The sequence below is a fragment of the Cucurbita pepo genome, chromosome 10, assembly GCF_057944985.1.
Source record: "Cucurbita pepo subsp. pepo isolate OVF chromosome 10, ASM5794498v1, whole genome shotgun sequence".
Taxonomy (NCBI): Eukaryota; Viridiplantae; Streptophyta; class Magnoliopsida; order Cucurbitales; family Cucurbitaceae; genus Cucurbita; species Cucurbita pepo.
The window spans coordinates 1,496,257-1,521,696 of record NC_141807.1 but is presented as its reverse complement, the minus strand read 5'-3'; the positions used below and the strand labels follow the sequence as shown (position 1 = coordinate 1,521,696).

At 32.1% G+C, this 25,440-nt stretch overlaps 4 protein-coding genes across 4 annotated transcripts; all 4 read right to left on the bottom strand.

Moving 5' to 3' along the window:
• Positions 1–4,143: 4,143 nt before the first annotated feature.
• LOC111804140 (Exostosin family protein) lies at positions 4,144–6,313 on the bottom strand. The gene is made up of 4 exons (XM_023688838.2): positions 5,898–6,313; positions 5,486–5,739; positions 5,011–5,359; positions 4,144–4,946 (listed from the first exon to the last, which is right to left on the bottom strand). The coding sequence occupies exons 1-4, from the start codon at positions 6,228–6,230 to the stop codon at positions 4,281–4,283; spliced, it is 1,602 nt and encodes a 533-aa protein (XP_023544606.2). The 5' UTR covers positions 6,231–6,313; the 3' UTR covers positions 4,144–4,280.
• A 1,711-nt stretch (positions 6,314–8,024) lies between these two features.
• EMB175 (Pentatricopeptide repeat (PPR) superfamily protein) lies at positions 8,025–10,935 on the bottom strand. Its single transcript, XM_023687449.2, has one exon. The coding sequence runs from the start codon at positions 10,798–10,800 to the stop codon at positions 8,080–8,082; it is 2,721 nt and encodes a 906-aa protein (XP_023543217.2). The 5' UTR covers positions 10,801–10,935; the 3' UTR covers positions 8,025–8,079.
• Positions 10,936–11,188: 253 nt separating this feature from the next.
• Positions 11,189–15,064, bottom strand: LOC111804339 (threonine dehydratase biosynthetic, chloroplastic). The gene is made up of 9 exons (XM_023689101.2): positions 14,433–15,064; positions 13,962–14,141; positions 13,597–13,866; positions 13,301–13,507; positions 12,967–13,215; positions 12,812–12,882; positions 12,623–12,740; positions 11,698–11,832; positions 11,189–11,614 (listed from the first exon to the last, which is right to left on the bottom strand). Exons 1-9 carry the CDS (start codon positions 14,913–14,915, stop codon positions 11,447–11,449), a joined length of 1,881 nt encoding a protein of 626 aa, XP_023544869.2. The 5' UTR covers positions 14,916–15,064; the 3' UTR covers positions 11,189–11,446.
• A 2,831-nt stretch (positions 15,065–17,895) lies between these two features.
• LOC111803084 (threonine dehydratase 1 biosynthetic, chloroplastic) lies at positions 17,896–20,529 on the bottom strand. Its single transcript, XM_023687354.2, has 9 exons — positions 20,220–20,529; positions 19,962–20,141; positions 19,611–19,880; positions 19,308–19,514; positions 18,973–19,221; positions 18,765–18,835; positions 18,565–18,685; positions 18,338–18,472; positions 17,896–18,247 (listed from the first exon to the last, which is right to left on the bottom strand). The coding sequence occupies exons 1-9, from the start codon at positions 20,478–20,480 to the stop codon at positions 18,104–18,106; spliced, it is 1,638 nt and encodes a 545-aa protein (XP_023543122.2). The 5' UTR covers positions 20,481–20,529; the 3' UTR covers positions 17,896–18,103.
• Between the last annotated feature and the right edge of the window lie 4,911 nt (positions 20,530–25,440).

The window sequence follows — 25,440 nt, the reverse complement described above, 5'->3', positions numbered from 1 at the left end:
TCTCTGCCAGACTTCTACGGGCCAACATTTATTAATAATTACCCATTTTTGTCATTTTATTTATCTCTCAAATTATTAAAAAAAAAAAAACTATTTTTCACTCTTTCCCTCCCCCTATTATTCGACGAGGCCTATCTTTGGAAAGACCTTCAAATTCACTTTCAAACTAGGCTAGTTTAGTTACGCAAATTAATTCATAGCTTAAACAATCAAATTAATATTTAATTTTTAAGGTATATGTCAAGTAAGATCATCAATGCAAAATTTAAAAAAAAAATTAGATTATCCATTTCTTGTAATAGAATATGAACACTTAATGAAAATGATAATAAATCATTTATAAATATTAATTCACGTGAAATATGAGTGAATAATTTGAAGTGGTATAAAATAATTATATTGAGCTAGCCATCATCATTGATTTTTTTTTTAAAAAATCATAATTTCAATAAAAAAAACTATATAATAAAAAAAACCAATCATACAGCAACTATAGTAAAATATAATAATAAAAAAAGAAATTCAAATCCATCACGGAAATTTAATAAATGTGGCTGCCTCGAAGATTCCAAGTCCACGTTAATTCGGAGAAAAATAATAATAATAAATCACAAAAAATGGAATATTCTCACCTTTATGAAAAATAAATAAATAAATTAATTAATAAATGTGATGTTGGATTTAGATTTACATAAAATCAATGTCAATTCATACAAACAAATTATATTTTGGTTTTATTTAATTAATATGGTCACGATTGGGGGAAACTATTTTTCGTTTCTTTTTAAATTAATGTTTTAATTATCAAAAAAAAATTGATTGACATTAATGAGGAAAGGTATTTATTTATTTTATTATTATTATTTTTTTGTCTTTAAATTATTCATCGATGTCTTTATTTTATAATATTTTGTGTAATAAAAATATATAGTCATAAAATCCTTAATAAATATTATAAATTATAAATTTAATAGTTTATTAAAGTTTCTTGATGACCTCACACCTCTGTAGCTCGATTCTATTTATATGTAAAAGAAAAATTAATATTTAATATTATTTATGATTAAGGAGTCAAGTAGAATAATAATTAATTTTGTTAAAATTAATTAAATTGAATATATAATTTGTTAAGTCCCAATAATGCATGAGAGTTGGAAATTATTGGATGATTGGTATCTTAACGTTTGCAATGTTCAAATATATACAATTTAAATAATTACTTAAGTTTGAATATAATTTAAACAGCTATTTAGCATATGTTTTATTAGGCCACTCTTTCATTTACGTCCTATATATTACTTACTAATTATTTAGAAATCAATTTCAACATTCAATAATTAAATATAAATCAAATTTAAATATTAAAAATAAATATAAAATTATATTAAAAATCTTAGTAAAAAGTGTAGACTATGAAAATGGACTAATTTTGGGTCATATTTAACTCTACGAGTTATTTTATTTGTAATAATAATGATAATAATAATTTGTATTTTTTAATTTATTTTAAAAGAAATGAATATATAATTAAATTCCTAATGTTTGGTAATGGTAGTATTATAAAAGCTATGGGAGCCACACGCTTATTTCGGGAGCAAGAAAGGGATGAACAAACTTTTTGGAGTGTAGCATTAAACATGATCTTAGCCATATATTTTTGTACTAACAAAAAAAATCAATAAATTTCGAGAATTTGAACTGTGCCCCTCAACGTCTTATTTTTCCCTTTTGAGCCACCCAATTAAATTCCACCTTAGGAAAAAGATATTTAAAACCTTAAGCATTGCGCACATTGCATACATTTTTATTTTTATTTTTATGATGTTAATTTTTTTAAAATTTTATTTGAAAATGAAATGATGTCATTTCTTGCCAAAATATGATCCACGACATAAAAGAGAATTTTGATTTGATTTGATTTTCCACGTGGAAGTGGAAATGAAAGTGTTCCTTTATCTAAAAAGATATTTGTGTATAAGGTCAAATTTTTTGAAATTATAACCCGTTGTCATATTTATCATATTTATGTAATTTATTTTCACTATTTGCGTGTATATTGTAATAATAAATAGATAAGGATAAATGTTTCATTAATTTAAATAAATTTATCCTATTTTTATTTATTTGGAGATAATGAAGTCAAATTTTGTGGAAAGAATATTTTAAAAGGAATTATGTAATATAAAGTAAAGGAGAAAAAGAAAACAAATTTCTACCATCGTTATCTTCTATCTTTCAACGTTGGCAACTGGAAAATGTACAATTTATATATATATATATAAGATAATTAATTGATGAAGACTCGAGGCCCTGGAGAGAGGAATAAATGTCGGTAATTAGGAAAAATAAATAAATAAATAAATATTAGGTTGATTAATTAGAGAGATCCGACCGGACATTACAGACATTTCTGGTTTGGATGGGATGGAGAATGGACAACCACCCAACCCTTGTTCTTCGATCTTGTCCGAATCAGACACAAAATAAATTGACCAATATTTATTGATTCAAAATGCACTTTTTAAATATTTTTTAAATAATAATAATAAAAAAATGGGTAAATCTTGAAATATCCCAATAATTCATGAGGTTAACTTCATCCGCTCGAATTCACCGCCTTCTTCCTTCTGCTGCGTTTGCACTTTATCTTTTCCGGTGACCAAATGGTCGAGCTCTTCTACCGGTATAATGGTAAACGCTTTCCTTTTCACCATTCGCCGCCGCCGCCGCCACTTCCTCTGTCTCCTCCTCCACTTTCTTCTTCTCTGACGCCGTCGCTGATGTTCTGCTATTTTAAGATTTTTTTAATCTCAACGGCGTCGTTTTCTGTGAAATAAATGAAGAGACACGTGGAGAACGGCGCTCCATCGTAACGGCACGTAGCCAATTGGTACCATACTTCTGCTTATACGCATGACGTGTTCTCTGACAAGATATCTGAACATGTCAGTTTTTCAATTATTTAGCATAGTTTTTTTTTTTGGAAAATTTTAAAAATTTCTAAACAGTATCCTTCCACTTTAAACTGGTATAGGCTAACTTTTTTTTATTATTAGATATTTAAAGTCAAATTTATGTTTTTATTTTATGTTAAATGAGGTGACAAATCATTTTTAAATTTTAATAAGAAAAAGATAATTCCATCACAATTAGCTCAGTTTAAATTGGAACATAGATCCCAAACTTTTTTTGTATTATATAATTTATATTTTGTTGTTATGCCATTTTACGTTAGTTTTAATACAAGAAGTTTTTATTTATGTTGGTTTAATACCAGAAACATTATCTTATTATTTAAACTATTAACGATCTATATCGTATTAATAAATTATTCAAGCTTATATTTTCTTTACGTCCCATATTATCTGTTCTTGTATTAACACATATACATATACATACATATTATATATATATATATCCTAAAGTTTGTGATTTATTTATTCTAAATTTTCACAGAAGAATCTACAATGTTTTTTTTTTTTACATATTCCTATCCAAATTTAATAACACAACTTCTAATAATAAATTAGACACCCCACCAATGACAAATATATGAGGTGGCAACCTGATTTTGAATATGAAAAATGATTTTAAAAATAGAATACCCGATTTTAAAGGAAAGAAAAGGCTAAATTAATAAAATTATTTGTCAACAATGCCTTAACACAATATATATATACTTACAATTAGTCTTATGAATATTAGTATTTTTAAAACTTTCATTAAAACCTTTAAATTATTTTAAAAAGTTTAAAATTACTTTTACTTAGTACACTGATTATTTACCTTAAACTTTCAAATTAACATTAATATCCTTAAATTTTTAGAAAAAGGTTTAAGATTATTTACCATAAGTATCTTATAATCAAGAGATATCTATGAGATATAAATAAATAGTTTTCATTTAAATTTTTTTATATATTAAAAATATTAGTGTTATTTATAAAAGTTCAGTAAGAAAATTATAAGTCTTTTTAAATTTTTTAAGTTAAAATGATTCGAGACTATTTTTTAAAAATAATTTTTAAAGATATTTTTGAAATAAAATAGACCGTCATATTTTTTTATTTTTTTTAATTTAACAAAATTATTAAAAGTTTTGAAAATTTTAAAATATTTTTTATAGGGATATTTTTGTTAATAAAGGATAACTCATGTATTCAATTCAACGTTCCTTTAATCAAATTATTAATCCATAAATCTAAAAAAATTTGAAGAAAAAAAAAAAAAAAACAAGTAAATACGTGTACAAATTCAAATTATAACCCAAAAATTAACGGTCAAGGATCCCGTAGTCCAAGATTGAGTCTTCTAAGCCACACAGAATGAAGGATCATATGGTAAACATCGAATCTCTTCGGCGGAAAGTTGACTACGAAGTGTCTTCTAACGTTGACCACTCTCCGGTACATTCTCAGGTACTGCCGCGTCGATATTCCGGCGAGGATCTTCTTCAAGTTCGGAATGTCGTTGACCGAGACTTCGACGGAGAAAGATTTCCAATTGAGGACGTCGCTGAACGGCGGGACGTAGTGATCGGAAATGAGGACCGGAACGCAGCCGGTGTAAATGGCCTCCACGATTCTGGGACTGGCGACTTCGTAGCCGCTGGGGCAGAGGCAGAACCTGCTCTTCCTCATCATCTCAATGTAAGAGACCCCATCCGGGAGGTACTGGTGGACTCGAATATCCTGGTCCTTGTTCTCCCATTGCTGGATTAGAATGGGCCTTATTGGGCCGTGAAGTCCGCCGGCGAAGAAAGCCAGAATTGGGCGGCGCGAGGGAGATGGGCCACCTAGAAATCCTGTCAACACACCCGTCTGCAGATTGATTTCCGGGAGTGATACGTCCTTTGATGGGTTGAAGCCTTCGGATGTGTTGGCGTTGCACAGTACCCGAATGGAGTTCTTGTACAAATGGGGTTCTGATTTTGATACTTCCGGACCCTGTGATCAAATCAATTATGGGCTGTTTATTGGATGGATTTGTGGTAAGTGAGGTGATACTTACCCAATCGTGGCAGGAGAGCATGAAATGATCAGCGCCGAGGGTGCGGTTCCAGAATGGATATTTGGTTCCGATGACATTGACATAATCAGCGACGGTGCGTCGTAGTGGAGTGAAGTCATGGGAGTCGTGAACGTAGACGAATCGAACGAGCATGACAACACTCAGAGGAAGGAAGAAGATATGGGCCTTGTTGGGGTCGTTGGTTCGAAATCGGGAGTCCATCTCGATGGCATGGATGAAATTCCCTTCCGTTGAGTAAATGTTCTTGCAGGGGCCGTTGTGAAACAGGGGAGGCTCTCCTTCTTCGTACACAAAGATCTTCAGCTCCTTCTCCATTTCTTGGTAACTCCTGAAATTCCCATTAATGGAAGAACAAACAAATTACAATTCCCATGAAGAAACCGAAATTTGAAAGAAACTCCAAGAAAAAAACCAAATTTACAGAGACATTCTCTGTTTATCCATCAAATTTGACCTGTGAAAAGTTTTGGCATTCCAATACATTGGTCCAGAAGGAACGAAGTCGGAATCTTGTGTTTGGTTTTGGAACATGGCTTCTCTAATGGCGGCTCTTGCTCCTCTTAGCTCCGCTTCGATTCTCTCCAATTTTGTACATCTCCTCTGTTTTCTGGCTTTCGCCGCCGGTTCATAATTACTTCCAGCAGAAGCGTTCTTGATCACTTCATTAATGGCGGTTTCTAGAAACTCTTCGTTGACTCTCGTCCTATTCTGTTTACATAATTATCCATAGCCAAATAAGCTACATTACAGTTTCAGTCAAAACAAGAATTCAAAATCTTGAAAGATGCATGCATCACAGAAAGAGGCTTTTCTGGGTTCATCATAGTTTAAGTGAACGAAAGATTAAAAGAGAATCGAACAAAGACCGGTGGAAGAATCTGCACTTCGTCGATAGGTGGTGGCGGTGGAGAAGAAGAAGAAGAAGCAAGAACAGAGTGATTTGAAACAGAGTGGTTAAACAGAGGCTGGCGTTGTTGTTGTTGTTGTTGTTCCACTGTTTGACCATCCACCGTCACCGGTACCGGTAGCGCCGCCGTGGGATTTGAATGAGAATTCATTTCTGAGGAGGAAGAAGAAAGAGAGCTCCGGAATGAAGCATATCGATCAAGGAAAGTGAGCCAGTCCGACAAGAACGGCGGACCCAAAATGACAAAAAGACAAGCAGCGATCAGAGGAATCATAAAAAGCGGCAACTTCATCGCGGCGGAGGCGGTTGTTGCAGAGTCAATGAAGAGGAAAAGGGAGTGGCCATTTATAGATACAATATCACTGCCATTAGTAATTACAACCTCAGTCTGTTCTTGTTCTTTATTCTTAATTCATTCGAATTTTACCTTATTATTCCCATTCTACCCCCCTCATTCGCCTTCTATAATATCTAATTTATTAAATTAAATGGATAAATAACGTCTTGTACGAAATTAAATAAGTGTGAGTGTGTGTGTATGTGTATATATATGGGAAGATTAATAGTGGTTGTATTAGTCGAGCTACATCTAGTCATAGCAAGAGCATTAAACGCACCAACATTGCCCCCCTCAAATTGGTGGCAGCAATTGTGATCATTACTGTGATAGTAGGATAACGATTGTGCGACACTCATATTACTATGATGAATAAGTCAGTCGTATTACTATGATGAAGTTGGATTTTGTGGATAATTTTGACGTAAACTCGAGTCTCTAATCACGTTTGAGAGAAATATTTTAAAAAATATAAGTGAGAAAATGAGTTGAAAACAATTTGAAAGAATCAATGTTATAAGTGAAGTGAATAAGCAACAATTACATACTACACTACAGTTTTGATAGCATATAATATGAGTAGGAAGAATTGACAACTAGTCACGTCCCTGATGGGTGTAGATATGATTTCGGTGAACGGTCATACCACCCCATATTATATTGATACAATGAGAATAGTAAAGGCTTATCTAACATGAGAGTAAGTATTGAACTTCTAATATTAATTTTTTAAAAAATATATATAGCAATTACGACTGTTTTGTATGTTTAATAAATCTCTAAACTTCGGATTTAGTGTCTAATAAATTTTATTTTTTTAATTTTTCGTGGAGAATGAGAATTTGAACGATCGACCTCAAAATAAAAATAAATGTAATTTATAATAAAATTTAAAACCATACATTTCCCCTATAAATAGAGAGTTTAGATGGAGTGAAAGGAAGAAATGCAAGAGGATATGGAAAGTCTAAAATCCTAATTTGAATCCTGACCTTATATTTGTTGATATGATTTAATCAATCACATGCAATTAGTTTATGTATTTTTATCTTATACATATATATATATATATATATAATATATTTGGAAATAAAAAGAAAATTGTAATATTTATTATTAAATTTCCCTCAATTAAAAAAAAAAAAAAAAAAATTGAAAATGAGAATGAAAATATAAAAGGATGATACGGATAAGCGGAAAATGAATATGTGAGGTGGAGTGCTGAGTTGGCACAATCTTACAACCTCGGGCCATGTATGCACTTACCATAATGCCCCTTTCCCATTTATTATTATTTATTATTTATTCTATAAAAATGAGTTTATTTTACCTTTCATTTTATAATTCACAGATCCAGACCCAATAATAGAAATAGTCCCAGCTCCAATTCTTATATTTTATTTAATTCTCATTTTAAAAAATTAAAAATATTCTTTTTACCAAAATTGAAAGAAAAAAAAAAAAAAAAAATGATAATCATAATCATAATTATGGCTCTAAAATTAGAGTTAAGACTGGTGCCACGGTTGGATTACCGGTAAGTACATACAATTAAAACACCCTTTTGATATGGACAAAAACCCTTAATTGCAAACCTGAAATTTTGACTGGGAAATGCAGAATTTAAGAACCCCTGGCTCTCTGCAATCTCCCATTAAACCAGAATTTCACCATTACTAACTACTACAAAACCAGCAGATTCACAACCAAGCTATACTGATCAAATGCAAAGATATGAGAATTTCCAGAGACTCTAAGCTTAAAGATATGAGATTATGATAATATGATCAGAAGTAAAAAATAGTTACCAGTAATCTTTACATGAGCATTGTCCATCTGCAAAGCAATGGAATCCTGAAGTATCCCTGACAAATATTTTCCTTCTGGTGATAATAGAAACATATTTCAAGAAGGTATGGCAATCCCCACACAAACGAACACTCTTCACGATTCGGACGGGCTGTCCCGGTCTCGTCATTAGAATGCCGAAAGTTGCAGCTAATTTCCCACTGTGATAGAACAAAAATTCCTTCTTTTGGTGTTCCTCTACTTCTTGAAGAACAAAACTCGTGTCTGGAACATAACCAGCTTTTAAACATTCCAAGACTAGTATGTCTAGTCCACTGTAAATGTCTTTTACTTGGGGATGGGACTTGTCTCTGGCATAGAATGAATGAATTCTGTTCTCATGGATGATCCAACTCTGACTTGGGTGTTTCCTGAATCCTTTCTCCCGCATATCCTCTCTTACCTTTTCAGAATAATGCCATCTCCCTGAGGCAGAGTATAGATTCGATTTAAGTATGTAAGTAAATGGATCTTTTGGTTCCACAGCCAGTATGCATCTTGCAGCAAGCTTTTCCAGCCTTTCGTTTTTGTTGATTCTACAACTATCAAGCAAAGCGCGCCAGACATTAACGCCCGGTTCGAAAGGTATCCTTCTGATTGTTTCTTCAGCTTCTTCGAGATGACCCCAACGACCCAAAACACTGATAAAGGAGGCATAATGCTCTGATGTGGGTTTGATATTGTACTTAGTTTTCATAGAGAAAAATAAGCTACGGCAGCTATCTACTAAATCAAATTCAGTGTGTTTGTACGCTGAAATAACCAAAACAAACGTAATATTGTCAGGTTTTACTCCTGCTTTCTCCATCTTCTTCCAGATTTCCAAGGTTTTATCACCCTGTCTATGAAGCAAATGTCCAGAAATCAAACCATTCCAGGAAACTATGTCTTGTGTGTTCATTGTGTCGAATACTCGGACGGCATCGTCCATATTCCAGCACTTCGAGTACATGCTAACGGTTGCGTTTCCGACGCCTGTATCAGTTATGAGACCTGATTTAAGTGCATGGCAATGCATTTGCTTCCCCATCTCATGAAAACCTATACTTCCACAAAGAGAGAGTATTGACGTTGACACAACTTCATCCATGACAATAGCTCCTTCAGATTGACCAGAGTGAAAGAGAGAGATCGCTTCATTAAGTTGCTTGTTTCGAGCATACCCACAAATCATTGATGTTAGCATTGCAGTGTAGTCATTCTCTAATGAACGCTGATGAAACATCTTTTCTGCATCCGCCATCCTCCCTAACCTTGTATACATGTCAACCAATGCTGTTTCAATACAAGAATTTGACAAAATCCCAAACTTGATGATGAAGCCTTGAATCTGCTGGCTGAGTTTCAAATTCTTGAGCAACCCACAAGCATTGATGATGCTAGTCAATGTGCAATCTGATATTTCCATGCCCTCATCCAACATTTCGATGAAAAGCTCCAGAGCTCTCGACCGGTCGCCATTCCTAGAAAGTCCAGCCAAAACTGCATTGTAAGAGACACAATTCCTCTCTGGCATGTTATTGAACACTTCGACTGCCAAATCCGACTTTCCGAATTCCATGTATGATGTTATCATTCCTGTCCAAGTAATAACATCTCTTATTGGCATTGCCTCAAACAGTTTCATTACATCGTTTACACTCCCACATTTAGTATAGAACCCAATAAGAGAATTGCTCACGCTCAAATGAGACTCCAGCCCGACCTTCAATCCAAGAGCGTGAAGTTGTTGGCCCTTCATTGGCTTAACACTGCCAGTAGAAGCTGTCAATAGAGTAGAAAGAGAGAAATGATCCACTCTGAGCCCCTCACTTCGTTGCATACCACGAAAGTAATCGAACGCTTCATCATACCTGAACTCATTCACCAAACTAGAGATAACAGTATTCCACGAAGTAATGTCTCTCTCAGGCATTTCGTCGAACAATCTAAGTACAAGTTCCAAAAACCCACACTTGCTATAGAATCCCAAAAGTGCATTGCAAATGAAAACACAATTCAAGTACCCCAATTTGATGATAATATCATGAATTTGAGAACCTAATTGATAATCCATGTTTCGAATGCAAGCAGTCAAAATTGCAACAAAAGTGTATTCATTCGGCTCAATACCCGAGTCCAACATCGCAAAGAAAAGCTCAACAGCTTCATCTTCCCGGTTCGACTTGGAAAACCCAGAAATCATCGCCGAATAAGACACCACATTAGGACACGAAAGGCCAGAAAAGACTTTATCAGCATCTCGAACAAGCCCCAACCTGAGATAAGCTGCAATTAAAGCATTACCCAGATAAACATCTTCCTCGAGCTTGAGAAAACAAGCATGAACAGCTCTGGCGAGGTCAGCGTCACCATAGCGAGTGGATAAGCGAAGCAAATCGAAGCTGGAAGTAATTGGAGAGGTAGAGCTATATACAGAGCGTGAAGCGAAAAGGGGTTCTGAAATTGACACAGCGGATTGTGCGCAGGCTAGGAAATGGGTCGGAGATGTGGAATTGAGTGGGAGGTAACAAGGCTTTGGGTTACAGAGAGATAAAGAAGTTCTGGATAAAAGTGGCGGCGGTGGCGTTGAAGGTGAAGAATTAATGGGCATAGAAGGAAAGCGGAAAAGGATGGTGGAAGGAAGAAGAGAAGCTGCAGAAATGGCGTTTGCAGAGTGCGGAACAATGGCTGCCATTCAAATGGTTTCATCCAAAGGCGCCAACCTTAACCATAACTCATATTTTCTTTGCTCTGTTCCTTCCCCAAATGGTTTCGAATCCTCACTCTCGCCCTTCTTTTCCTTCCCCAACTCTCGAGTGTTTGTAATAATCTAAATTGAATGTTTTTACTCTTTTATCTGTTACCTTTTATAAATGTTTTTGAAAAAAAGATGAACATATCTAAATATTATTTTTTCAAACTTAACGTCCTAATCACCATCATATCACTCCATGTCAGTGTCACGTTCAACAATTTTTGAAAGAATATATATACTCGTTATTCTATCCTTTGAAAATGAGGACAATTTACAATAAACAATACTTCTGTGAGATCCTACGTTGATTGAAGAGAGAAACAAAAAATTCATCGAATTTTGAGTTTATTAGCTATGAATCTCAAAATTACATTAACTAGTTGCAACATTTCATTCATATAAGGAGAGTACTAGAAAAACGAACCCCCACCCCTAATTGTGTAAGTAGAGATAACAATATCAAGTTTACATTACAAAATTTCGAGGTAAAGGATACTCGGTAGCTCTTCGAAGCATCGAATGCCATGTCTCTAATACGATGTACAAGATTTGGAGTTGCCGAGTTGATAATAAGTTGACATTAGAATCAATTTAGAGGCTTGTGGGTTGGTCTATGATGCATTAGAAGTTGAAAGATACCATCATCAGTTACGACAACGTAATCGTACCCGACCCTCCTAGCACGTTCATGGAATTCGCCCATCTCGGGTTTCTCAATCTGAAGCCCAACGAATATATTTGCACCTGTTTCGCCCTGTCGAAGTAGACAATATTCGATACATTAGAACAGTCATAGTATATAAAGGAGTAATTAAAGGTCACAGCACAGTTTTAAACCTGCCCATGGTAGTGAAACAAACTAATGTTCCAGCGAGGGCTAAAAGCATCTAAGAACTTCTCTAGAGCACCTGGCCTTTCTGGGAAGATAAAACGACAAAGAACCTCGTTTTCAACATTTGATCTGCCTCCCATCTGCGAGGAGTTGTGAAGTGTTCATTAGAAGAACATGGAAGAATGTATTTTGGCCATAGTTCCTAATCCTGCTCAAGTTGAGCTCACTTTGATAATGTCCAATGCTTACAAAGAATGTAAAAGACAAGATTTTGAGTAAAATAAGGTTAGGATCTCAAGAAAACAGCTGAAAAATGATGAAAATATAAACCTACAACTACTCGAAAATGGCTTTCTCTGCGAGTCTACAAGTTTAGCTTCCAACTAAGGCTTAGGACGGACCCATAGTGTAACCTTCCAGGTAATAGCTCAAACCCACCGTTAGTAGATATTGTTATCTTTGGACTTTCCCTTTCAGGCTTTCCCTCAAGGTTTTAAAACGTGTCTGCTAGGGAGAAGTCTCCACACTCTTATAAGACATGTTTCGTTCCCCTCTCCAACCGATATAGGATCTCACATTCCAAAACTACGTCCCATACATCTTGTGCTTCGAGCAAGGGAATAGAGTCTATTCTTTCTTTCTATATGCACGGCGTGATGGCAAATCTTTCTATGGATTGCTTCTTTTGCCTCTTTCGTGATCAAAGTGCCTATGGTACCAGTTCTTGCATTCCCTTTGCTACCCACCCATTGGCTACTTGAATCATGCCACAAAAACCATCTGAGGCTAACTAGCAATCCCTCTCTAGGTGGTAGTGCATGCATATCTAAGGAGCAACCGAGTTGAGTTCGATAATCATTCGGTCATCAAAAGCAATGGTTGTAAGTAAGCATTTGCCAAGTTCATCAGGAAAAAGAGAAAAAAACATACCAAGTAACGCAGGTGATCCTTTACAAGATCATTGTTTGTGAGATTATAAGTTTCAAGCTGAGAAGAATTCATCCGGTTCATCATTTCTTCCAGTTCTGAAGGCATATGCATACCAACACTACAAAGCACGATGGGTTATCAAGAACAAGAAAACTCTCACAAACCAACAACCACTTCATAAGCACTTACCTATAAAGAACAACCGCTTCTTCTTCAGAATTATATCTATACTTGAACTCTGTAATGTTCATAGCCCCAATCTGCAGATGATTCAAACACCTCAGTTAGCACCATCCTAAGATCTCTGACTATCATCCAACAATGAAACACTAGAACAAACAAACCAGTTCACAAAATCTTTTAAAGCTTCCAGGTTTCTCCGGCAATTTAGTCACGAGCACAGCCTCTTGTTCACGACCAACATTGGCAAGTTCAGTAACTATTCTCAGTTTGTCAAAGTTCATATTTGCACCACTTGTTATTACCACAACGTTTTCTCCCTTCAACCCATAATATTTGCAGTATGCCTCTGCTCCAGCAAGAGACAGAGCGCCTGCAGGTTCCAAAATGCTTCTCTTCTCCTCAAACATATCCTGGATATGACAACTAATATAAGAATATAGAACACAAGTTCCACAAGCAAAATCATATCGTTCTTATCCAAGTAGAAGCTCAAACCTTTATGGAGGCACATATAGCATCACGGCCAACCAGAACTACGCCATCCATGAGACCTTTGCAAAGGCGAAAAGTCTCTTCACCCACTTCCTTAACTGCTACACCATCAGCAAAACCTCCAGCCTTTTCTAATATTATTCTTTGACCATGACATAATGATAATGCCATAGCATTTGCATCAGACGGCTCCACCCCAATAATCTTTACCTGTATGAAAGATGTGAAAAACAAGACCGTTTAGAAATCAATATATCTATAATAGACAATATTAGATTAAAATACTGAGACCAACAGACCTCAGGAGAAACCCTCTTGACATAAGCAGCAATACCAGCTATTAGACCACCACCCCCAACAGGCACGAAAATAGCATGCAATTTGCTCTTCATTTGGCGCACAATTTCCATCCCAACTGTACCCTGCCCTGCTATAACATCAGGGTGATCAAAAGGAGGTATGAATGTGCGGCCTTCGTCTACGCTCCGCTTTTTAGCATACGCTTGCGCCTCGTCGTATGAATCGCCAACAAGAACAACAGTTGCACCCAATTTTTGAACTGATTGCCACTGTAACGTTAGAAGTTCACATTTTCATTAGTAATCCAACATTGGTATCTGTATGAAACTAAGACCAGGACAAGGAGGAAGAGAAATGAGTGCACCTTAATTTCAGGTGTAGTAACGGGCATAGCAATCACAGCATCACATCTTAATCGCCTAGCAGCTAATGCAACCCCTTGAGCATGATTTCCAGCTGATGAGCATATAACTCCTCTTTCCAACTGTTCTTTTGGAAGTTTGGCCATCATATTATAAGCTCCTCGGAGCTTGAATGAGAACACCTACAAATGCCAAAACAACAGCCCCCAGTTATGCGTATTCATCACCTAAAGTTAAGGCTCAACCCATCAACAAAAGAAGCCGTCTTCGTCTGATGTTCAAACCAAAAGGCAGGACAAAGAACATTTTGATGTACTAAAAAATGTCGATGAATGCTAAACAATCAACGTAAAGCTTTGATTGAATACATGGTTACTAATTCACTCAGAATTGTTGAACAAATGACCAAAGAAATGCTAGATTCCAAGCCGATAAATGAAAAAGAATTAGAAACTGTGCTTTAATTCACTTACGGGTTGCAAGTCCTCCCTCTTGAGCCAGATATTGACCCCCAAACGCTCAGACAACATGGGCGCAAGCTGCAACGGCGATTCAATAGCGACATCATACACCTTCGAACCCAAAATTCTAGTCAAATACTCCATCGCATCGAGACTACCCTCTTCATCATCAGACCCCAAACGGTCCGGAACGGCGCCGAGATACCCAGGCGGGAATTGCAGCGAATCCGCCAACACCCTTTTGCGAGGAGGCAAAGGGACGGCCACCAATGCGTCTTCAAGAGCCACAACCGCAGTGTTCGACACAGAATTGGGAAGGTTCTCAACCGTGTGTTTTGAAAGCGTGGCTTGAATGAATGGCACCCTGGTAACTCTAATTCCGTTTCGATTGTCATCGATCGGAATAGATGTCCCATTCAATAAGAATGCTGGAGATAAAAGGGACCATTTTCGAGAGAGCGGGTGCGAAGTGGGCGCGTTAAGAAGTACGTTCATTGCAGCTGCAAGCGACTGGCACAGCAGAAAAGGAAGCTGTTGAAAGTGGAAGGAAAGCTGCGAATGCCTTCACTGCTTGGTTGCTATTAATTAAGCGTAACCAACCATTAACAGGGAGAAGTCGGATTCTCTTGTTTCACCAATCAATTAACACCATCAGAATCTTGGCTTCCTTCTGCTCTTTATAATAATTTTTCAATTCAACAGAGAATATAAAATTTTAAATTAGTAATTAAGTTTTTTTATTTTTGTTTCTTATTTCAGGTTGTTGATCGTCCGTGAGTGATCTAACCCTCCCATGATTTTCTTATTTCCACCACGTGAAAATAAATCATACTATATTCTCATACTAAAATCCAACCGATGTATGATATCTTATTGTCACGTTTCTAAAAATACTAAAAAAATTTAAAATACATATAAAATTTTAAAAATGACACCAATTCTTTGTCTTTATAATTTTTTTTTTAATCTTTTTATAATATATATATATATAAAAATTATTTATGACACTTTATAGATTATCTCTAAACAATTTAAAAATTATTTATGACACGTAAATATAACAGTTGATTTAGTAATGATTTAAACATTAATTTTAATTAAAATATTGGGAGAATCCCACCAATAGGTATTAAAAAAATCAATGTTTTTGTGGACTGGTATGGTCTGGGTCCACAAATAATTACAAAATTGAGGTTCTCAATAAAACCAATTAAATTTAAAAAAATGTAAACTAATGAGTGATCCAAAATGATGCATGAGATGAGACCCTACAAATATTAGAGGTTGGTAAATTTAGAAATTTTGAAGATTCTTTCTTTAAAAAATACTTATTAAATAAAGAGATTTATCTTATTTTATGTCGATGAAAATGATAGAAATTGAAGAAAAATATTAGTATTAATATACGAGACAACATCTTCATATATTTTACATGTAAGTAATTATTTATATGAGCCAAAGTGAGCATAATTCAATAGTAATTGATATGTACTAGTTTGTCTGACACGTCAGATTTGACATATATTATCTTTTTTAAGTCATCGCTAGTAGATATTGTCTGCTTTGACCCGTTACTCATTGTCATCAATCATCTTTTTATACCCAGAACAATTGACATATATTATTATTTTTAGCTCATTGCTAGCGTATATTGTCTACTTTGGTCCGTTATGTATGACCGTCAGTCTCACAATTTTAAACGGGTCTAGTAAGAAATATTTTTACACTCTTATAAAGGGTGTTTTGTTCTCCTCTCCAACTAACCGTGTGAATATCAAAATATTGATACATCGAAAAAAAATGTAATTATACTTGTAACTAATTAATTTTTTTACTAAATTTTGGTTGTCGTATTTACAAACAAGAATCGAGAACTATTTAGGAAATTTTTGAACCCTTTCGTGAAGTTTTGGTTATTTCTACTTTATTTCTTTTTGTAGCGCACATTTTTCATGTTCAATTTATACTTTGTCTTGTTTCTATTAGAGTTGAAATTCGCATCGAAACTGGTGACTATTTTCATGTTTGATAATATATAGAGAAATAAAAAATATAAAAGAAGTAATCGACCGAACCTCATCCATAACCATTGTGGTTCCAAAACGAGCGCAAGAAGAGCTAGACCGAGTAGTCTAAATTTTTTTTAATATGACAACTAATGCTAAAATTGATAGTGTAAATATTAACTATAATCTCAATATTATATCTAATTCTAAATGATATTAGGTGGGTTTATAATTTTTATATATGGATTATTACTTTATTTTTTATCATTTATTTTAATAAAAATATATTTTTGAACCATTTTAAAATTGACAGCTAACTATAATTATTGCTCTACCATATTATTAATTAATGAATTAATATTTTTTATATATAGCAATTAATAATTTTACTAAGCATTTTATTAAAAATATAGTATATCTAAAATTATCGTGATGAAATCCTATAAAAATTATTCTAACAAATTATATAAAGAATTTTAGACGGTCTTTTGGAAAAGTTTCATTATTTAATTAACGAGTAATTAATAATCATTATTTATCAGCATCTCCATAGAAGATATATAGGTGACATTATATATAGAAGTGGCAATTTAGATATGAAATTTGATTAAATAGATAAACCGTAACATTATCTTAATATTTTATATGGCTGTGAATAATATTACATACACTTTTTTTTTATTCACTCTAATTCTCATCATTTATTTTAACAAAAAATAATGGTATAATTTAATCTAACAATAACTAATCATTAATTAATAAATTAATAGTTTCATTATTTTTTTGGTAATTAATAGTTTCATTAAGAACTTTATTGCATATATTTAAATAAATTAATGTTTTAGCACAGAAGGCTAAATCCGAACATTATCATTGAAATTTTAATGTAATTTAATTTACATATTTTAATTTTTAATTTAAAATATTAAGTAAATAAATACAAAAAAAAAAAAAAAAATACAAAAGGTATAAAAGGATGCATGGGAGTGCTCATTCCCATGTTTATTTTAATAAAAATACTTCTTTTTTAACTCGAATAATATTAATAAATTTTTTAAATAATTTTAAAATACTTCAAAAATAAATTTCAACGTTTAAAAAATTTCAAATAATTTTTAGTTGATTTAATATGGAAGCTGTTTTTTTTTATAAATAAATATTTTAAAAATTCCTCTATTTTTTTTTTTTCAAAACTTTGTTCAAATACTAAAAACGAAGCCATATCAACACATTTACGGACCTGTGTTGAGTGAGTTTGCCTCTACTAAAATGAGTACCAATTACATCGTTTGATGTTCGAGTCTAGCATCTCGACAGAGTCGATAAGTATATTTTATAGACGTTTAAATATCAACCACTGTTCATTTATTAATATAATTTTTCAACTACGAATAAATGAATCGATTGGTTTACACAGTTTTATGATCTTTAAACTACGCTTTGAGAATTGTAAAGCGAGAAGAAGTGTATTTAGACACGAAAGCAATTGGTTTGGGAACCAATTGCAATACTTTTATTATAAGACATACATAGATAGTTGAATACAAATACAGCCAACTTCATTTCACTGATTGCCATCATCATCTTATTTAGAGCTATGAAACTAATTTATTCCCAGGTTCAAGCGAATGATTCTTGATGGATTAAGTGAAATGAACAGCAAGGGTTGTGATGGATCTAGAGTTTTGCAAGAACATGGGCAGAATCATCCGGAGATATTGCCTCGTATTGATACCCAACTTTCTTCGCATACTCATCAAACTTTTTCTCCTCTGATTTCTCAAGTTGGATTCCAATTAACACTTCTGAAGTAATAATACCCTGTTCAACAAAAACATTACCCAATTGAATCAACCATGAAATGATTATCAGAATAGGGTCTAATAAGAAACTCGAGACTCAAACATATACCTGATGACGATGGTGCAACAAAGAAATGTTCCAGTTGGGCTGGAAGCCTTGGAGGAAGTGGTTGAGAGCACCTGCCTTTTCTGGGAAAGTAAAACGGAAGAGAGTTTCGTTTTCAACGTTTTGTCTGCCTCCCACCTGGAAATGAAAAATAAAAGTGTTCATTACAAATTAATATTTGAGGCGTTTTCCAAATTTAATTTGAACAAGGAATATGTATACGTATTTACCATGAAACGGAGATGGTTTCTAACAACTTCATTATCTGATAAAGTGTAAGTTTTAAACCCACAAGAAATCAACTCTGCCACCAAAGTTTCAATTTTAAGGTCTTTCTTCACGGGTCTAACTCTGCATATCATTATATAAACCAAGTTAAATCTATAATGAGAAAGTATGTTTCATTGACGTAAATTTGAGGAGAACTTACTTATAAACAAGCAGAGCGTCTACTGAGCCAGAGCTAAATCTATAAGTCATTTCTGTAATGTTGAAATGCATCTGTAGAGCCAAAGTCACCCCATTAAACATGTTAATCAAGGTCCAAATTATGAAATAAGAACCACATTTTGTGACCTGAAAATCACTTTGAAACGACAAAACTATATCTAAAGAAATGAATGAATGAATGAACTCACTCGGTCGACCACGCGGGTAAGTGGTTCTAAGCTGTTTGGGCACTCTGACAACCAACTTGCCAAAATAGACTGATCAGAATTGGCAAGATCGGCAATATGACCCAATTGGTCAAAGTTCATATTTGCACCACTAGTAACAGCCACAACATTTTCTCTCCTAATACCATGATACCTGCAGTAGGCCACGGCTCCAGCAATGGAAAGAGCACCGGAAGGTTCTAAGATGTTCCTGCCGTCGTTAAACATGTCCTGTCACATGCATACAACCAGGTATCTATCTTAGAACAATATTATGAATGATTGTTGGAAGTAACACAGAATTAATCCATCCAAACCTTCAAAGCGGAAGCTATTGATTCTTTTTTAACAAGAATTACACCATCCAGGAGTTCATTGCAGATTCGAAAAGTCTCGTTCCCCACTTGTTTAACAGCTACTCCATCTGCAAAATTTCCAATATCATGAACATACACTACCTTCCCACGATACAATGCCTGCGCCATGGAGTTCTGATCATTTGGTTCCACCCCAAATACCTTTACCTGTATCATCAACACAACAACACTAATCAACCCAAAATTTAATCAACAACAAGAACAAGAACAACAAGAACCAGGAACAGATATGGAGGCACTTACATCAGGATAAACCAGCTTGTAAAAAGAGACAATACCAGCAGCGAGGCCACCACCCCCAACAGGAACAAAAATAGCATGGATTTTGCCCCTTATTTGACGCCCAATTTCCATCCCAATTGTACCTTGGCCTGCTATAACATCTTCGTCATCAAAAGGAGGTATGATTGTGAGGTCTTCCTCTTTGCTCCGCTCTTCAGCTCTTCTTTGCGCTTCATTAAAATCATTGCCAAACAGATCAACAATTCCACCCAAGTCCCGAACCGCTTTTACCTATATATTTTTATGATTCAGCGTTAATTTGAAACCTCAAAAATTGAAGTTACAAAAGGATATGAGTTTAGTAGTGGCGACCTTAATTTCAGGAGTAGTTTCTGGCATAACAATGTGGGCTTCAGTTTTCAATCGCTGACCAGCTAATGCAACTCCCTGGGCATGATTCCCAGCGGACGCACAGATAACCCCCTTTTTCAATTTTTCTTTGGGGAGTAGGGAAATCATATTATACGCTCCTCGAATCTTGAATGAGAACACCTACATTCCGAATGTGAGTTAGAAGGGTGTTGAAATTTGTCCGTACCTAAATTATTTTGAGTGATGGATAGTGGTTACCTGCTGTGCATCCTCCCTCTTGACCCACAGATTGACCCCCATTCGAGTAGACAAGAGGGGAGCAAGCTGCAATGGGGTTTCAATAGCCACATCGTACACATTTGAACCTAATATTTTTTGAAGATACTCCATCTGCCTCTTAGTATCCGGGTTGGCGGGAGGGAATTCCCTTTTCACGATTACCCCTTCCTCAACCTCAAGGTTCTTCCACGACACTACCGAACCGTCGGCTGCTACATTGAGAGGAAAGGATGATGCCATAATGGTAAGAGAAAGAAAGGGAAGATCTTAAACTCTGTTTTTGTTGCTTATACTTATTGCTGTGTGATGCATTGGAGGGAACCGGTCGGGTTTAAATACCCCCAACTCAACCTCTTACCTCCCGTTTCATTTTTCAAATATGTCCTTTTCCTCCTTTTTAATTACACTAAAATCGTTTTCTATAAAATATAATTAAACTTTATTATTTAATATCTTTAAATTAACCATATTCTATTCTTTATCTTCTCTCAAAATGTCCATTTACTCCTTCCTAAGTTATTATGGATCTCAAAAATATATGAAAATATAGGTTCATCAAAACTTAAGTGAGAGAGTCCAAATAAGAAAATACCTTATAGTGTTAGGCTTGAGCAGTTACAATATGTATCTATCTGTAAAAAATATTTAATATCAAATGTTATATTGGGATCACACCAATCTCATTAACACTTTGAGTTGCATTGTTAAAAACGTGTCTATATTTAAAATATATAATTTATTTCCCTTTTCAACAAAATTATTGAGTACGTTTGTCATAGATTATGATGAAGAAGGGGGCAAATTCTTATATTCCAATTTTACCATTTTATATATATATATTTTTTAATTTTTTTTTAATTATGATGGCTAAATTGCAAATTACTTATAATAGTTACAAATTTAAATGCCCGAAATTAAAGCTTCGTTTAATAATAGTTTGGGGTTTTCTACATTTCATGTGATTTTTTATTTTCATTTTTTTTAAATTTTGCACCTTTTTTTTTTTGTTCAATTTCTTTCCTATTTTTTCCTATTTTTTTTAATTAAACATTCAGTTTTTAGCTAAATTTAAAAAACAAAAATTCTTATTTTTTTTTATTTTAGCTTGGAAAATATTCTTAAATACTAAATAACAAAATCACTCGAGATAAATTAATAAAAATACATCTGAACTTTTTAATTTATTTAAAAGATAACTTTAAACTTTTAAAAAAAAAAATCTTACCCTTCTGAATGGGCATGGGCAGTACTTATAAAAACCCTCATATTTTTAGTAATTTTTATTAATATCCTTCAATTTTTTAAAAAACTTAAAATTAAAAAAAAAAACTTTAAGAATTTCAACGTTACTTTTGGAATTCCATAAATATATTTGAAATGTGATACAAACCTTAGATATTTTAAATATTTTTGAAAAAATTTAAAAGTATTTTAAAAAAATAAGAATATTAATGAAATTTTTTAAAATTAATTTTTAAACTTTTTGAAGGTCGTATTTTTTAACTTTTTTGAAAGTTTAAGTTTAAGCATATTTTTTAAACAAACATTAACGGTGTTCATCCAAAATCAACTGTAAATATATTTTGAACTCTTTCAAAATTAAATAGAAATTATTTAAAAAATTTTAAAGTTTAAAAATATTATTTAAAATTTTTAAAAGTCTAGAATATTTATGAGATAAAATAAGGAGTGGAAAGATATTTTTATTAATTAAACTCTTTTTAAATAATGATAGCAAGCTTAATATAAAATAAAATAAAATAAATGGAGCTTAGTTTTAGTTTTTGAAAATTCTTTTTGAATTTTTTTAGAATTTAAAAACTAGAAAAAAAAGTAAATTTTAAAATTATTTTTTTATAAGAGTTACATAATCTTTTCACTAAAAGTAAAAATTTAAAGATCCATTGTTTTTTTAATTTTTTTTAAAGATTAAAAAAAATATATATTTTTTGACCACTGAAATGAGAAAATTACACTTTCACGATTTTTTTTTTTTTTTTCCTGTCTTAAAAAAACGAAACAAGAAAAACATGTGTTAATTATATTAAAAAAAGAAAACAGAACAATCAAAATCATTACCAAATTGGACCTAAACTTTGAAAAAAAAAAAAGTAAAAAAAAAAAAAAAATGAAGTTATCAAATTGGACACAACCTTTGTGTTCGTTTAATCTATTCCTTCATTTATCCATAGTTTTGGCTCGAAAATTTCTTTAAGTTTGAAGTTGAAGCCTAAGTTGCTCCATTTACGTATGAACTCGAGATTGTAAACTTTATATGGCTAAATTATAAAATTATCTTTTTAACTTTATATAAAAAATATCTATAAATTTTCACAAGTTTTAATAATATTCTTTTAATTTAAAAAATATATATAAAAATATATATTTTTAAGTTAGTTTTGGATCAAAATAGTTAATATTTTTTTTGTTTAAAAAATATTCTTTTAATTTTTAAAAAAGTTTAAAAAATATACTTCATACTTTTAATTTTTTTTTAAATTTCAAAAATACTTTTAACTATTAAAAAAAATAAAAAGATATTTTATCATGAGTATCATATTTTAAAAAGTAACATTATAAAATTTAAAGATAATCTATGAAATGTCAATAGACGGTTTCGTTCGTACATTGACGATAAATTCTTTTAACTTTTTTTATAAAAATAAAATGCATTAAAAGTTACTCTTAAAATTTCATGAATATTTTTTAAATTAATTTACTCATTTATTTATTTATTTATTTTCAGACACAAGAAAAGTTAGAATTTATTATTATTATTATTTAAAAAAATAACATATAAATAGGCATACTAAAAATTTAAAGGTAGAAAATTTCAACTCTAGTTTCATTAAAAAAATAATATATTTTTGTTCATATTAACTATTTAATGGATGAATACAATAAAAAGAAACTGTATTTTATAAAAAATAAAAAATAAAGTAAAGTTTTTTTATTCTAAAAATAGATTTTTAGTTAAAAGTAGAGGGCAGGGGCAGATTTGAATATTAGAGTATATTAGGAATATCTTAATCTATAATATTTGCATGTTTTTAACAAGTTTTTTTAGTTAAATGATGAAAAATTATTGTTTAATTATCGAAAAAATAGAGAGTTTCATTCTAAGGATTCAATGTTCCATTAAATTTATTATAAAAAAAACTTTTTTCACGTGTCATATCGGTCATATATAAAATTAGATAAAAATAAAATAAAATAAGAAGCATAAAGATACGTGATAGATGAGGATTATCGCTCCTAATTACTAATTATACTTAATATAATGTAACATATTAGAACAAAATTAGTAATATAATTTATATTACAAAATTATTATAAATTATTATAGTAAATACATTTGCTTTGGAATGTAATAGTAAGTTTTATTCTTCTCATTTTTAAAAAATTTCATTAATATTTTAAACTTTTTTAAAAACTCAAAAAACCTCTCCTTAAAATATTTTATTTTCATCCTTTTTACTTATAATATATGTAAAAACAATCCGTCATAGTGATTAATTTTAATTAATATTGACTTTTTTGTTCTTATCAAGAATAGAAGATAAGAAAAATGAGAAGGATTCCAATTCCGTGTCTCAAATGAAATTGGCGGACTAGAATTATCAGTATTCTACGAGAGAAGTATTCTATGAGATCCAATAGTATGGTAGAAAGAAATATATGATTTCCTCTACTCGTACCATGTTTCAAAAATACTTATAAACTTTTAAAAGTAACTATTTTCATTCCGTTTTTATTTTTTAAAACTGGAAAATATTTTTTAAACGTTTTAGAAGGGTAGAGTACCAATGTTTTCTCCTTTCAAAACTTTTAATTTTTTTTTTAACTTAAAAATATTGTTTATACAAACTATGGAATAATTTTATTAATTTAAAATGGATGTTTTGGAAATTTTGTGTTTATTTGTAAAAAATTTCTATCCCTGTTTATTTCTCAACTCAATTTCTTTAATATTTTCTTTAATTATTGATGTCTATCATGGAAAAAACGCTCTCATTACCAAATATTTATTCATTCTTTAATTCTAAACAAAGTAATTGGGTTGAAAAAAAAAAAGTGAATGGAAAAAATTAAATTGAAATTCTTAGTACTTTGAAAATTTAAAAATTATAAAAACTAATCCTAAATACCAATTAAAAAAAAAAAAAAAAAAAACTACACATAAATTTTCCTTTTTTTTTAATTATAATTTTTATTAAAAGAATGTAAAATATTTTAATAATTTCGGACGAATTTTAATATTACACCATAGTCTTTCACTTAACTATTAAAATATAATACAATATACATTTTCAACATGATTTAATTCAAGGGATGGACACAAAAAATAATAGTCTCGATTCGTTTAGCTAATATAGATAAATCTCTCTACTCATTATTTCATTTTCATCCGCTTAGTTAATATAGAGAAAATTTTCTCTACTCAGTACTATTTCATTTCCCACCTCGTTTAGAGCGTGTCTCGAGGATCGTGATATATATATATATATATATATATATATATATAGTAGTAATTTGTTTTTACACGTGTGTACAATTATTGTTAAATTTTTCAAAAAAGACATTTTGTTTAACGAATTAGAAATAAGTTAAGTGTAGGAGGGCGTGGAAAATTGCAGACAATTGCGTGTCGTTGGAACATGGAAGCTGGCGGATAACTTCGCTCAATCATTCAAATGATCCAAACACGTGGCCCAATCACAGTACGCTTCCATTTTCCATTTTCTTTTTAATAAATATATATATTTCTGTACTTCCTTTTTCATCGTTTAATTCCCAAATCTTTAATAATCTCATTTTTTTTATTTACAATTTTTTTCATATTATTTTTATTCCTTATTTGTCATAAAATAATTATTTATAAACTCAAGTATTAATACATAATACATTAATAGTAGTTTGGATTTAATGAGTTATTTCACCGTATTTAATGACTTATATAACTTTTGCAACTAATATCTCTTATTGTCGGTTGATACTTGATCTTACAAGAAATTTACCCTAGTTTAAATGTGAGCGAGTGGCTAGTGGGGCTAATAACGCCTTAGTTGATGGCATTCCTCTCTAGGACTAGCACTCGAGGAACCACAAGACACTCCACACGTAGCAAGCAAGTTTTGGAGATGAGAAGCCCGCGCAAGGACCTCAATTCTCATTAGGAGGTCAAACCAAGGACTTACGG

Excerpts from the sequence above, each read along its gene's own strand:
- LOC111804140 (XM_023688838.2), bottom strand. The coding sequence starts at position 6,230 with ATGAAGTTGCCGCTTTTTATGATTCCTCTGATCGCTGCTTGTCTTTTT. Across the intron at positions 5,740-5,897 it reads AAGTGCAGATTCTTCCACCG|AATAGGACGAGAGTCAACGA; the intron begins GTCTTTGTTCGA and ends TTATGTAAACAG. Across the intron at positions 5,360-5,485 it reads AATGCCAAAACTTTTCACAG|GAGTTACCAAGAAATGGAGA; the intron begins GTCAAATTTGAT and ends TGGGAATTTCAG.
- LOC111804339 (XM_023689101.2), bottom strand. The coding sequence starts at position 14,915 with ATGAACGTACTTCTTAACGCGCCCACTTCGCACCCGCTCTCTCGAAAA. Across the intron at positions 12,883-12,966 it reads TTAAAAGATTTTGTGAACTG|ATTGGGGCTATGAACATTAC; the intron begins GTTTGTTTGTTC and ends AATCATCTGCAG. Across the intron at positions 12,741-12,811 it reads GAAGCGGTTGTTCTTTATAG|TGTTGGTATGCATATGCCTT; the intron begins GTAAGTGCTTAT and ends CGTGCTTTGTAG.
- LOC111803084 (XM_023687354.2), bottom strand. The coding sequence starts at position 20,480 with ATGGCATCATCCTTTCCTCTCAATGTAGCAGCCGACGGTTCGGTAGTG. Across the intron at positions 19,222-19,307 it reads CAATAGCTTCCGCTTTGAAG|GACATGTTTAACGACGGCAG; the intron begins GTTTGGATGGAT and ends TGCATGTGACAG. Across the intron at positions 18,248-18,337 it reads TGTTGCACCATCGTCATCAG|GGTATTATTACTTCAGAAGT; the intron begins GTATATGTTTGA and ends TTTGTTGAACAG.
- EMB175 (XM_023687449.2), bottom strand. The coding sequence starts at position 10,800 with ATGGCAGCCATTGTTCCGCACTCTGCAAACGCCATTTCTGCAGCTTCT.